The 14,565-nt window shown below is 54.1% G+C and overlaps 2 protein-coding genes across 4 annotated transcripts in view; both read left to right on the forward strand.

Moving 5' to 3' along the window:
- Positions 1 to 5,863, forward strand: part of LOC120319792 (phospholipid-transporting ATPase ID-like) — a 51,875-nt gene extending 46,012 nt beyond the window's left edge. For all 3 annotated transcript variants that reach the window (XM_039369028.1, XM_039369031.1, XM_039369030.1), the window contains exons 25-28: positions 595 to 840; positions 1,379 to 1,517; positions 1,758 to 1,888; positions 3,876 to 5,863. In XM_039369028.1, the coding sequence (XP_039224962.1) occupies positions 595 to 840; positions 1,379 to 1,517; positions 1,758 to 1,888; positions 3,876 to 4,118 (759 nt within the window). In that variant the 3' untranslated portion in view covers positions 4,119 to 5,863. The remainder of the gene's footprint in view (positions 1 to 594; positions 841 to 1,378; positions 1,518 to 1,757; positions 1,889 to 3,875) is intronic.
- A 4,859-nt stretch (positions 5,864 to 10,722) lies between these two features.
- The window catches only part of RUSC2 (RUN and SH3 domain containing 2), a 49,629-nt gene continuing 45,786 nt past the window's right edge, over positions 10,723 to 14,565 (forward strand). Inside the window, exon 1 of the mRNA XM_039369003.1 lies at positions 10,723 to 10,997. The gene's annotated coding sequence lies outside the window, so the exon portion shown is untranslated. The remainder of the gene's footprint in view (positions 10,998 to 14,565) is intronic.

Raw genomic sequence — 14,565 nt, forward strand, 5'->3', positions numbered from 1 at the left:
CAGGCCAGCAGTGTTGTGGGGTCCTAGAAATTGTGCCTCAATATTATTAGAGTCTGGATGGGGAGAAAGCAGCTGAGATGAACCCCTAAGAAAACAGACCTGCACTCTGTCCACAAACATCTCATCCTCTCTGAAACGTCATTTCTAGCTGTGGTTCCAGATGGGCTCAAACTCATTCCAAGAGCAGGTCTATGACCTGAGGGTCTTCCTAGCCTTCCAGGACCTGCTAACAGTGGGGGCCAGCTGTGCCAGGTGGGGCTTTGCCCAGATTTGGCTGGTACTCCTGTGGTCATCACCAACTTCAGAACTCCTGCAAAGCATTCTAAAGCCAGCTGCATCGTCCCTCAGCCCAATGGTTTGGTGACACTTTGATTGGTCCAGAACAGAGCAGTCCACAGGGCCGAGTCTGGGAGGAGGTGCTGCTCCATCACAATCGCTAGTTGTGGAACAGCTTTTTTCTGGAAAGCCCACCTGCCCCAACCCTGTTGGCCTCCCAGAAGCAGGAACAAGCAGGGCCAACTCCTAGGGCTTTGCCTTTTTTGGAAGATGGGGCGGCTGCCACCTGGGTCCCCAGCTTCTTCTTTTTACTGTCAGGATGTAGATGACCGCTGGAGCCTGCAGTTTCCCCAGCTGTACATCCCTGGCCAGCAGAACCTGTACTTCAACAAGAAGGAGTTTGCCAAATGCATCCTGTACAGCATATACAGCTCCCTGGTGCTTTTCTTGGTCCCTTACGGAACCATTTTTGATTCCATCCGGAACGACGGAAGGGACGCGGCTGATTATCAATCCTTCGCCCTCATGGCGCAGACCTGTCTGCTCATCGTGGTGTCGGTCCAGGTAGGGGGCTCCGTGAAGCCAACTGCTCCAGTTCTGTGGCCCCCCCCCAGACTCTTTCTCCTGAGGACGGGTCCAAATCCTGACGTCAGGGTTTAGCATCAGCATCCCCACAGCCCACTCAGCTCGTGAGTTAAGCAAAAGCTGGTGTATAGTTTTACTGGAAGCACCCAGCCTTGTTGGCTTGCGTTAATCCTCGGTTTACTATTAAGCTGCGCAAAGGGTGGGGGTTCAAGTCTGGGAAAGCTGGTCCACCAAAACAACAGAAACCTAGCAAGGAAGCCAAGCCCCCATTGCCCCAGGCAGCCCAAGGGGAGCAGCTTAGCTGAAGAAGGGAGTGCTGAGGCTCCGGTGTGCATGAGGCATCCATGCGGCTGGATCCTGTGGCTGCTGCCTGGAGGGGCTTTCAGGCCATGTGACTTTATTCGGCCAGGCTGGCAGATCCAGCATGCCCCAGTTCATGGAAGGGGCTGGGGTTCTGTTCAGGGAGACAGAGCAGCTGCTGCTCTCATTGCGACATGAGCCAGGCTGTCTTTTGCAGATGGGCTTGGACACGGCCTACTGGACGGCCGTGAACCAGCTCTTCCTTTGGGGCAGCCTGGCCATCTACTTCATCATCACCTTCACCTTGTACAGCGACGGCACCTACCAGATGTTCACCTCCTCCTTCCCCTTTGTCGGTATGTTCAGAAGCTGCAAAAAATCCCCTTTAATGTCGAATAGGTCCGTCCCATCCCTGGAGGAAACTGCTCTCCCCAGGGGGCTTTGCCTCAGGGCAGCACCACAGTGGGTGGGGGGTGTTGTGGGGAGCACCTACATTGTTCCCAAACATTCGCTTTGAACCACCACGGACAAAGCAAGGACACCTCAGCCCAGCAGGGCAACTGCAACTGGGGCTGTTCCATCTCTTCCCCTCTCAGGCACCGCCCGGAACATTCTTAACCAGCCTAAGGTGTGGCTCTCCATCTGCCTCTGCATGAGTCTCTGCGTCCTGCCGGTGATCGGCTTCCGGTTCCTGAAGATGCAACTCATGCCGACCCTCAGCGATCAGGTACTCTTCGTGGCCCAGAATTGGGATAGCTGTTGGGCCCCAGGAGGTCCAGGACAGGGCCTTTCTTCCCCTTGGCCTGGGGCCGTATGCCACTGCCACCCGTCCCGTGCTGAGGCCGCTCCAAGGTTTGCAGCCGGGAGCAGTGCCTGGATGACCACCGTTGTGCAGAATGTGGGCAGGAAAAAGGAAGCTCTTCTTAAAAAGGGGTGCCAGCACTGTGCTTGATGATGGAGGAATGCCCTTTTCTGCCAAACTGCGTCCTACAGCAGACATGTCAAACACAAGGCCTGGGGGCCGGATGGGGGCCGCAAAGTGGTTTCATATGGCCCACGAAGCCATTCTGGAAACAGTGAGGGAACGGCCCCCACTGCTTTGGCCCTGGCCCAGGCTGGCCGGGAGCCAATGTACAATTTTGTGGTGGCCATCTATGCTGAAAGGCATTCAGTCTTAGCTCCACAAGGCTGTCTGGAAACAGCGAGGAACCAGCCCCTGCTGCGTTGGCTCCGCCCCCTGGGTGCATGCTGGGGAGGTGTCACCCTTTGTGAGGAATGAAGAAATGCACCATGCCTTGGCCCTTGCCTCGGTCCCACCGCCCTCTGACAGAGACCCTCAGATCTATCCCACTCCTGCCCAGGCCCCCACAGGCACCCTTGACGTGAACGATGTAGAGCTGGCCACGCCCACCCAGTAGGCCACACCCACTCCATCCACACCCATCCAGTAGGCTGCACCCACCCTGGCCACACACCCCCCACCCCAGGGCAACCGCAATGCTGATGCGGCCCTCAATGAAATTGAGTTTGACACCACCGCCCTACGGCAAGGGCTCTGTCTGCAGATTCTGAGGGAATTTGTTTGCTGAAGTTTTCTCTTTCACTGGAGGATCGCAGCCCTCCCGCCTCCTATTTCCCCCACAATAACTCTTTGAGGTAGCTGGGCTGAATGAAAAGGACTGGCCCATGGCTGAGGGGGGCTGGATCCTGGCTCTCCCCACACCCAGCCCCTGAGTGGCTCCAGCCTCTTTGGGGGAGCCTGTGGCTCTATAGACCTGTCTTGCAAGAGGAACTGAGCAACCTTGGTTGAAAGAGGGCGGGGGGGGGAATGAGATGGGGGGCGGGATTCTGCCCCCCCACCACGGTGCTTGACTTGCAGAGTGATCATCTGGAGGCCCCTTAAGTTGTCTTGAAGCAACTGCAGTGACTATCATGTGGTCATGCTGCCCCCTAGCAATCATTTGAGGTACTTCGCCAGCCCTGACAAGCAGAGCTGGTTCTGTGGGTCCAGAGGTCTTTCTGGTACTGCTGGGTTCTTAGAAGCTGGGAAGAGTTGCCGGGCACCAGGATCCAGAGCAGAACTGCCGTACCTGATGCCCAGGTACTCGGGGTAGGCTGCCCTCATTCTCTCACTCCCAGTGCACGCAAACGCTTTTCAGCCAGGGGAACTGAAGGCTAAACGGGGTGGGGGTGGGGGAGTCCCAGATTCTCCTCAAAGGTCAGGCGCATCCCATCAGCAGGACAGGTGGGCTGTGGAGTGATAGCAGGCATTAGATCCAGAACTCTGGGGGGGGGGGAACACGGGAAACAAAAAAAAAGGAACAAAGTGAAATCCCAGCCCCCTACTAGGATGAAACCAGGAAGAACCAGTATGGAAAAACTAGGAAACTCCCCCCCCCCCAGGAAGGGAAAGTGGTGAAGCTGCTCAAAATCTGTTCAAGGGAGAGCCAGGGAAGGGCCTGGAGTATGATGGGGATGTATAGTCTCCTTCTACTGACCATAGGGCAGGTGACACAATTGGGGGGGGGTGCCACCCACTGTGCCTCCATCAACTGGGCTCCACTCAGAAGCTTGGCGGTGTGTGTGAGAGAGGTTCAAAAGAGACCCAAATGTGCGGGGGAGTTAAGTGTGTGTATCCTCCCAAATAGCCCTCCTCCCACCCCCCCCCAGCCACCCCCCCCCCGGCGTCTCAGCTGGACTCTTCTCTGCCTTAGGTGGTGCGCAAAGTGAAGCAGCTCCGCAAAGCGCCCGGCCCGCCCGCCCTGAAGCACTACCTGCAGCGCAGCGCCTCCCGCCGCTCCGGCTACGCCTTCTCGCACCAGCAGGGCTTCGGCGACCTCATCACCTCCGGGCGGAACATGCGCCTCAAGCCCCCCCAGGCCGGCTTGATCTCTTCATCGCCCTACGCCCAGAAGTACCGGGCGCGCTTGGAGAAGACAATGGCGGGCGCTTCCTAGCCCCTCCGGCGGGCGACCTTAGACCGGCTGGGGGTGGGTGGGGCCGGAGGGACCCTTGCTTTTGCCTGCGGAGATGAGACTTTGCCGGCGCGGAGCGCTACCGACAGCGAACGGGGGCAGGAGGCAGTTCAGACCAGACGCGGCCCCCTCCCCGAGACCCGGCAGAAAGAGCAGGCAGGGGGAGGGGGAAGCTGCTCTCCCACAAGGGCCAGGCTGGCGAGGGGGCTTCTAGCAAGCTCAGGGCGACAGACCCCTTCGCAGTTCCCAGGATTCGACCTCGGCACACGCTCATCCCCGGCTGATCCGTCGCTGCTTCTGAATGCTTCACGCGGAGAGGAGGGGGGCGGGAAAGGAGCCCTGCCTGGGTAGAGACCCCCCCGGAAGGCCGGGGTGGTGGGGAGCTCTCCCCCCCCCTCTCCAGCCCAGGAGAATGGCGGGGGTAGCGTTGCGCACGCTGTCTGAAGAAAGACGCCACCTGGCGGAGAGTCTGGACCCAAGCGGAGGAGGGGGTTCAGGTCCAGCAAAGGCCTGGGGGCTCCTGGCTCAGGAAGATGGAAGCCCAGAACAAGCTTGGAGGGGCCCCGCAACTGTTCTGGATGCATCACCTGCTGGTCAAGTGGGGAAGGAACCTTGGGACACCCCTTTTTCCCCCGACTCTTGGGCTGGATGTGCTACTTTCCACTTGCTAAAGAGCCTTGGGGCAGGGGAGGGGGAGGGAGAAAGAGAGGCACCTGTCACCGGCCCGGAGGCTGCCCCTTGAGATTTGCTCACCTAGTCTGCAGGAGATGCTGGGCCTTCTGGATGGTCTGTCCTGCTGGTCCTACACATGCTGTGACCCATGGCGCATCTGGGCTGTGGGGCCAGAGTTGGTGGCTTGAACTTCGGGGCCTCAAAATTGGGTCAAACTGGAGGCCGGAAATGCTGTTGGCAACCAGCAGGTCACTCTTGCGAGGTTCTGGCATCTTTACACCCTAGAAGGCTTAGGGCCATAACGGGGGGGGGGCTGATAAAGGAGCTCCTCCCAGCCAGCCCCCCTTGACACAAGAAATTCTGGGATGCAGGCGATAGGAATACATTGGCTCCAAGTTGACTGCAGAATTGAGGTGGGTGAGTGGTCTTGGGGACTGGCCCTTCTTCTATAATGGAGCAAGGATGGACAGGCAGGACGGCTGGCTGGAGTGGGGTGGGGTAGAACAGATGTATTCATCTTCCGGGCCAGAGATGCCTGCTGGAAGAAGCTACGTCTGCAGTGCCCTCCCTCCCCCACCCACTGCTGGGGTGGCCAAGCATCCATCGCTTCCAGCCAAGGTCTTCAGCCTCCCGTGGTTTTTAGTTGACCAGGCCACAAAGCTCTGCTGCCCAGGCCACTCGGAGGGCAGGCACCCTACCTAGTGCCCTTCCTTTGGGGGGGGGCATCCCTGGGGGGACGCTGTGAGATGGAAGCTTGCCAGAAAATTTGTCCCACAATGTTCCCCTGCTAAGGTACCTTTCTTCCGCAAGCATTTCTGTTTAATTCTAAGAACAGTATTGCTTCATCCAAAATTATTGCATAAGATGGTTATGGAAATTACGCTCAGCCAGGATTAGGGAACGAAAGGGATATTATGCCAGTCAAATCTAAATCCAGTGTTGTAATTTTTTTACGCCCATATGTTTATACACACAGCAATTGAGGCTTGCTGAGGGTAATATATTTATAATGTTGAGCTTTTAAAAAAAAATAAATAATATAAGGGAAGTCTCTATTATTTATTTGTCATATCTCCAAATAATTGCAAGCACTCTCGTCTTTTGATGTGTTTGAAAATAAAATGAAACCCCACCCCAACCACCCTCTGCATGTTTCTATTCCAAAGTAGATCCTGGAGTCTCTAAAAAGGCAAAAGTTGCTTCTGAGGAACTGCATAATTTGTTGCTCTTAAGTGCCTTTGGGGTGTTTCCCCCCCCCAATTATTTTTATTCTGCTACTCTTAGCCATGGGCGGGATGGGGTGGGGGGGAAATCAGCTATTTGTGGAGCAGCAAAACTGACCCGGCATGCAGTTAAAGCTTTGCTGGCTGAAGACATCCAGACGGGGCAGTGGAGAGTTCGTGCTTTGGGGAACAGCTGCAGCTGTTGCTCCGTCTCACTCATTCGCACGGCAGGAGCCCCTGAGCAATGCTGGGACTGGGGGGGGGTCCCAAAGTGTCAGTCTCACACCAGCCTGGGAGTCGAGAACAGCTCGGAGACGGACAGCATCTTAGCCTGGGGACTGAAGCAGCCCTTTTCCTGGTTGGTAGAACTTGTGGAAGCCATTAAGCATTCTGAGGAGTGGAAAGTAGCCAGACTTCACCTGGTGCATTGTGCAAACTTTCCCGTTCCAGTTTGGGAAGAAGGAGGCGGCTGTGGTCCAGATGCCTCTCCTAGGGCTGGTATGCTACAGCTGAAGCATTCCCTTGTTTATTAATTTAGCCCCCCCCCAAAAGCAATTAGATTTGTCTGTTTACTTTCACAAAGCCCGGATGGTTTTTCATATTCACCTTCTTCCTTTCTGGGTGCCTGCAGACCAACCGTTTGATAGGCTGTTCTAGGATTTTCCCAGGTATGGTTGTCAAGCTCTTAGTCTTCATGTCCTTCCTTTTCCTTGACTCTGCATCGAACTCTTGAGAAAAGAGGTGCTGCCTTGCAACAGCTCTACCGAGAGTTGGTTTGACCCTCCCAAGACAATAAAGAGATCGGCAGGACTTAAGGGTGACCCCTTTCTTACTGGGTGGGACTGCTATCCCCAGATTACACCATAATGAACAAGTCAGACATGAAGATGCCACTCACTTTTTGGCATTTTTTTGTTAGGGAAAAGGGTCTTCCCCAGATCTGCCAGCCGTCTCTGGTTCTCCAAACAGATCCCGAGGTCAGCTATGCTTGTCTCTCGAAGGGAAGAAAAAGGAAGATACGATTTGGTTCAGACCCTGTACTTCAGACAAGCATGGCTTGCTCCATAAACCACATCTGGTCAGGTTTTTTCTACTAAGACAAGCCAGGAATTGGAGCAGAATAACAAAATAACAGAATAACAGAGTTGGAAGGGACTTTGGAGGTCTTCCAGTCCAATAACCCCCCCCCCCGCTCAAGCAGGAGACCCTATACCAGTGGTTCTCAACCTTTTTAATGCCGCGACCAACTGGTCGTAAGTCGAGGACTACTCAACTGGGGCAGCACCGTTTGCAGAATGGGACTTTTGGTGGGCTCAGCAGGGCAGAGACAGCCTGGACAATTCCTATTGGCTTTTGAAAGCCAATAGAATTAGACTCTATTCCAGAGAGTCTATTCTATTGGCTTTCAAAAGCCAATAGAATAAAAGGGAGTAGCACAGCTAAGGAAAAGGGGGGAAAAAATGGCGGACTGCGTTGTTTGGCGACCCCTGTGAAATGGTCGTTCGACCCCAAATGGGGTCCCGACCCACAGGTTGAGAACCACTGCCCTATACTGTTCTGGAGAAATAGTTGCCAATCTCTTCTTAAAAGCCTCCAGTGATGGAGCACCCACAACTTCTGGAGGCAGGTTGTTCCACTGGTTAATTGTTCTCACTGCCAGGAAACGTCTGCTTAGTTCTAGGTTGATTCTCTCCTTGATTAGTTTCCAGCCCTTCCTTTTTGTCCTGCTTTCAGGCGCTTTGGAGTTGAGTGCTCTGCGCCAGCTCAAGTTGCATGTGTATTTGCATTTGCACACATCTGTCCCATTTGCCACTCATTCCGGCAGAGCCACTAAGGCTACAGAGACTGGCTCTTTGCCCAAAGAAGGTGTTACTCCCACCCTATTTCTGCAGAGACCACCACCCCAGAGAACCCTAGCTGGGCAGCAAGGAGGGTCAGGCTGTGTTTTAAAAGCCGGGGGTGCCCCGGTCCCTTTAAATGCCCTGCCAGGACTTGCTTTGTGCTCCTCTAAAAAAAAATCCAGTGGCTTTTTAATCAGCTGACAAAGTTGAGGCTCTTTTTTTTTTTCCTGAGGGCCCAAATGCCTTAAAATAGTGCTAGTGCTTTCCCTCTGGTTGGAAGTTAGGCACTATTATTAGATTTGGAGAGTAAATCTTTTGGCAGCCTGACTGCTGGGTGAGGAACGCGCCAAGCATGCGGCTGTGGGTTGTTGTTTTTTTAAGGCTTTAAATATCACCTGACCTGATGTTGTTGGTCTAGTTACAGAGCTGAGGCTTGCTCTGAGTCAGAAACCCAAAGCTTAAGAATGTTCTTGGAAGTCTCTGAGAGGAGGAGGGGGGGGGGGAAGTGCTGCCTTCCTTATGGAGGGGGCAACAGATGAACTGGAGACTCCCACCTGGCCTGGAGAGGCCTTAGCACCGCACAACATTCCCACCTGTCAGAAGAAAACACTTTGGCTGCCTCCTGCGTTCTGGGAGCATCTTCTCAGGAACACTCAACAGCAAATGAAAGCAGAGGACCAGGAGAGGCTGCCACCTGACTCTGCAGAGAAGGTGTAAGGACCCACCCCACTTTGCATCTTAAGAAGACAGAACTCTTGGAATAATTCTTCTAACAGGAATCCTTTATTAAGAGAAAATGGTTGCCGGCGTTCTAGACAGGACTTGGGGTCCAAGCTCTCCCATTCAAGGTTTTAAGGGGTTTCCCAGTAGCCCCACCCAATCCCCCCCTACTTCCAGCAACAGTCTCAGGCATTACATTCCCACCCCTTTTCCTTACTGCCGGCTGAATGGAGACTTCCGAGAAAACTACATGAAAGGTAATAGCCCCCTTTGTTATGATTAGGCCTTTTTGGTGCTATCCACATTCAATCCCTTTGAAGTTGTACCGAAAGAAGTGAGGGCCATAAAGCCCCTTTGTTCACCCCCTTCCCTTCCTTGTATGACAGAATCCAGAGAAGGCAGAAATGGGGTTTTCTATATTTGATAACTAGAGATGAAATATAATTGGATTCTGACAGAAGGCCAGGGTGGTCGAGGTCTGCAAGGAACGCCAACCCCAAAGGGATTGGCAGGTGCTGGGCAAGTTGGAGAAGGTGAGAGGGTGACACCTACCAGGGAGGAGGCTGATTGGGCCCTCCAGGAGGAATCACAGTTGTTGAACAGCCACGGCCACTGCTGGTCCTGCCCCTAATGGGTCTGCAGCCACAGGGAGAGAAAGCTGGTGCTTTGGACTTCTGTCCGGGGCTCAACGCTCCAACATGCTCATCAATAGTGTAGGGAATGGAAGAGTTGCTTGGCTCTTTAAAGCAGTGGTTCTCAACCTTTTTAATGCCACGACCCCCAACCGGTCGTAAGTCGAGGACTATTCAACCGGTCGTAAGTTGAAGACTACTCAACCGGTCGTAAGTCGAGGACTACTCAACTGGTGCAGCACCGTTTGCAGAATGGGACTTTTGGCGGGCTCAGCAGGGCAGAGACAGCCTGGACAATTCCTATTGGCATTTGAAAGCCAATAGAATTAGACTCTATTCAAGAGAGTCTATTCTATTGGCTTTCAAAAGCCAATAGAATAAAAGGGAGTAGCACAGCTAAGGAAAAGGGGGGAAAAAATGGCAGACTGCATTATTTGGCGACCCTCCTTGAAATGGTTGTTCGACCCCAAATGGGGTCCCGACCCACAGGTTGAGAACCACTGTTTTAAAGGGTGGTACTAGGAAAATGAAGAAATAATGACCTTAAGCACCAGGGGATGCAACTGTTAATTGGATTTGTAACCTGTTGAATTTCCACACCCAAAGAAGAGTCATAAATAGCTTCATTGAAGCTTGGAGGAAAATATCAAGGGGGGTGGTGGCAACGGGCAGGGAAGGGATCTGGAGGGCCTTGTGGATCCCATATTAAACAAGAGCCAGCAATATGATGCCACTGCTAAAGAGGAGGATGCGTGCTTTGTTGAGATGCACTGGTAGGACCCGAATTCCATCTCAATGGAAGAGAATTTTCCCTTGACTCTTACCCGGACAGACCCACTTGGTGTTCTTGGCCAGCACGGAGCAAAGACAAGGCAAAGAATGGGTGAGCTTGGAGAGAAGTTGGAGAATCTGGACCAACCAATGAGAAGATCTGGTTATCTCAGCCAGCAGAATGCTGAGCCAGACATCTGAAGGAAAGTTTTTTTTCCTACAGGAGGGAGTATATTTACTCTCTCTGCCCTGGAAGGAGCAGCAGAACCAGCAGGTCTTAATGGGAGATGTTTCCTGATGTTGACAACCAGCCATGAACCAACTGCTTGGTCCCAGAAGCCCTCCCTCCCCTGGCATTGGGTGGTTTTGGCCCCAAATACTTTAGCAGATTTTGCAGCAAGCAGGGGACAGGGCTGGATGATCTCTGGGGCCCCTTCCACTACATATGACTCCAAGTGCCTGGAGGGTCTATAAAGGCACCAGGATTGGGGGGGGGAGTGCTCAGCTGGAAGGAGAGTCCCCTCTATAATGCTGGGGGGTGTTTCTATAGGAGACAAGGAAGGAAGCGGACATAGGGTGGGAGGGTCACTGGCCGCCACCCCGGAGCGGCGAAGACACCGGGCTCTTTCGTGGGGGGGGGGGGCAGCATCGGCGGAGCGAGCCACGGCCCGGGCCTCCTTCCCAGGCTCAGAGCCGAGAGGACTTCCGAGCGGTCGTGGGGGGAGAAGGTCCCTCGGTCGTTCTCCCACTCAGCCCCGGCGGCCACGGAGTCGAGGCTCCCCGGTGGCTCCCGCTCTGCGACGGGCGGAGGCTGCGGGCCTTGGCTGCCGCAGGCCTCTTTGCGCCGATGATGCATCGCTCGCATGCCGGGGTGGGGCGCGCCGAGCCCGGCCCTTCTTAGCGCCCGCCCGCACGCCGCACGCCGCACACCACCCGCCCGCGCCGGAGTCAGTCGGGGCCGCCCGCGATCGCTCAGCTACCCCGCCGGAGGATGCCCGCGCGGTGAGTGACGGGGGAGGGGCGAGACTCGCCGGCCACCCGCGCCGGCCACCCGCTCGCTTGCCGGGCTGCCGGAGGAGGGTGGCCACTTTGCGGGCCTCGGGAAGAGGCCACTTGCGGGACGGACGGCCGCCCCGAGAGGGGATGGACAAAGGAGGGAGTCATGGGGTTGGCAGCGGTCGCTGGGCCTTCGCGCTCTCCCCGGACCCGCGCGGAGAAACGGCAGCAGGGAGCCTTATTGGGCGCAGCTGGTACACTGGGGTGGTGAGAAAAAGCGCTGGCCCGGAGGCGTGGGCGAGAAGCCAGGGAGGAAGCTCCCTTAACTCCCCCATCTTCCCTGGGTGTGGACGCGGAGCCAGGATAACATATGGAACCTCCATACTCAGACGCAATCTATCTGATGCAAGGGCCTTGTGAGCTGCTGAGAAGGACATTCCAGCATCGGTTCAGCAAAGGCAGTTCCTGCATTCCGAGACTTGGCAGGAGGAAGTGAGTCAGGCTGGGATGACCTCTGATGTGGCACGTCTGGCCTGCTGGTTCCCCAAAGGTGCAACTTAGGCTCCAAACATTTTATTTCCGCCGTTTATTAGATTTATGAACCACCTTTTCTCCAGTAGTGTTGTGCTTTCATGCCCAGTTCTCTTCCTAGAGACCCTCCTGGGGCCGCTTGTAAGAAAAGGGAGACTGTCCCAAAGCCCCCGTGGGCCTTTCCCTCTCGGGAGCCTGGGCTTCCACAGCCTTAGAAGGACCCATGGCCTGCTTGGTGGATGAAATAATCTGGCCCACCAGAGGCTAACCAAGCTTGGCAGATGCAGCCACTGACAATCAGTGTGTGGTGCAGACTCAGCTAGTCAAGCAGGCGTAGGGGCTTCTCGCTCTGGCAACACCTGGATGCCCCAAGTGGAGAGGGTGCATGGGCTGCCAATGGAAAGATTTGTGTCTAGTGACGGAGCAAGTGAGGTGGGCATACATGTTTGTGGGTGTCTCTGGGTGAGAAAGAGAGTAAACATCTGTCCCTGGATTTGAGGCTATTAATGCCAGTTGGCAGATGCTGCTGTGGACAGAAGATTGGACATAACCCCCCCCCCCCCCAAGGGTCCTCTGTTCAGGTGCTGGAGAATCTGGATCAGAGCAGAGAGCCAGTTCTAAAGAGGCCGCTCAGCGTTTTGATAGCTACATGATCCACAGTGCAGTGACCATGCATGACTAGTAATCTGGTCCATCCAGCGAGGTGAAAGCCAGACCCTTGCAGGTGCTCAGGGATACCTCTGCATCTCCACCGCATTGGCCCTTTGTGCCTCCCTCTTCACCTCCTTTTTGGCCAGGCGAGAACTCCTGGGCTGACCATGGGCTGGGATGGGCAGCGGAGCAAAAGGAATCAGCCAGGTGGAATTAGCGCAGAGCAGCTGGCAGCCTCTTGGTTCCACACAGCCAACGGTCAGCCAAGGGGGCGTTCTTCTGTCTTTCCACCCCAGCCAGAGATTCTGGGCAGGGTGTGGAGGTCCATGTTGAGAGAGTCAGCAGGGCCTGTGCTTCCTCTCGAGTGACTGGCATGGCTTCGGAGACATCCCAGGATCAAAACTGGGCCAGCATTATAGGTCCACCAGCTTCTCACCATGATCCCGGCATTGCCCAGACCGAATCTGCCTGCCTCCAGAGAAGCCCCCTTCTGGCGGGGTGTTCAGCAGGTCACAGGGGGGATGCCCCCCCCTTCTCTGGCAGGATGGGCGGCCTCACCTGCCTGGTTAAAATCTGTTGGCCCAGATTTTTGTTAGGAGGAACCTCCTTCAAGTCTTTGGGTTTTATTCTGCTTAGTTTACTATTAGATCCGTCCTTCTGCTCTCATCTGTTCAGGCTCCGTTAGGATGGGGACAAGTTGTAGATACTGGAAAGTAAATAAGGAAGCAAAGAAAGTCATCAATCAATCAGTCAATTCTCTTTCCATCTTGTGCAATTCTTGAATCAAAGCTCCGGTTTGGGCTGGGCAGCCCCGTTCTGTCCTTTCTGTGGGGCCAGCCGTGCTTTCCCCATCTGAGCCCCCTTTGGAGCAGCTGCTTCCTTGCTCACTCGCAAGGAATGGCCGGGCTGAGCTGAGCTGGCAGGCAGGCCTGAGTAGTGATGACAGCGAGAGAGGACACCCGCGGGTTGATCTCTGTTGTTGGGGTGGCACAGATGACCTTGAGAATTGGTGGGGGTGGCTTGTGCTGCAAAGTTTGCTCACCTGGGATTCTGGGGGTTCCTTCACTGATTGTCCTTTTCATCTTCTCATTCATTGTCCCTTGTTCACAGGTCTTTAATTCTGTACCTTTTCCCCAGGAGTATGACACACCTTTGCATAGCCACGCTCCCAGATTCTTGGTGGAGTTCTTTAGTTTGTCTTTAGTAGTGTTATCAGTGTTAGATCTCTCTCTCTCTCTCACTATTGATTGGGCTTATCACAGAATCATAGAGTGATGGGCAGAGTAGATTGTGGTAACCAGCCACTGCAATCCCCTTCAGTGTTCCAGCAACTAACTCAGAAGGTGAAGAATCCATAGCCTCATAGATAGACTGTTCCAGGGCTGCACAGATTTTACTGTCACATTTTTCCTTTCTATTTAGATCAGGGGCCTTCAAACCTGGCCCTTTTATGACTTGTGGACTTCAACTCCCAGAATTCCTCGGCTACCGTGCCTGGCTGAGGAATTCTGGGAGTTGAAGTGCACAAGTCATAAAAGGGCCAAGTCTGAAGACCGTGATCTAGATCAGTGGTTCTCAGCCTGTGGGTCGGGACCCCATTTGGGGTCGAACGACCATTTCACAGGGGTCGCCAAACAACGCAGTCTGCCATTTCCCGCCCCTTTTCCTTAGCTGTGCTACTCCCTTTTAATCTATTGGCTTTTGAAAGCCAATAGGAATTGTCCAGGCTGTCTCTGCCCTGCTGAGCTCGCCAAAAGTCCCATTCTGCAAACGGTGCTGCACCAGTTGAGTAGTCCTCGACTTACGACCGGTTGAGTAGTCCTCGACTTACGATTGGTTGGGGGTTGCGGCATTAAAAAGGTTGAGAACCACTGATCTAGATGAAATCTAGGTAGCTGCAACTTATGCCTGTTATTTCTGGTCCTAGTTTCCATCACAGTACCTGAACGCTGCTGTCTTGTCTCATCATGGTCTTTCTTCCAACTGAGCATCCCCAGTTCCTTCAAACCCATAGGACACGTCCTCTCCATAGGACACGTCCTCCATCGGTCTCCCTTTTTTGAGCCCTTCTCCAGCATCTCCGTGTCCTTGTAGGAATGTGGTGCCCAGAATCATTCAGAGCACTCCAGGAATGGTCTCCCGGGGCAAATAGAGAGTAGTAGTAGTAGTAGTAGTAATAATAATAATAATAATAATAATAATAATAATAATAATAAAAAGTTGGAAGGGACCTTGGAGGTCATCTAGTCCAACCCCCTGCTCAGGCAGGAAACCCTATACCATTTCAGACAAATGGCTGTCCAGTCTCTTCTTAAAAACTTCCAGTATTGGAGCATTCACTGCTTCTGGAGGCAGGTTGTTCCATTGGTTAATTGTTCTGTCAGGAAATTTC

This window comes from Crotalus tigris, unplaced genomic scaffold, assembly GCF_016545835.1.
Source record: "Crotalus tigris isolate CLP2741 ecotype Arizona unplaced genomic scaffold, ASM1654583v1 scf7180000020963.25688851:1431469, whole genome shotgun sequence".
Lineage (NCBI taxonomy): Eukaryota > Metazoa > Chordata > Lepidosauria > Squamata > Viperidae > Crotalus > Crotalus tigris.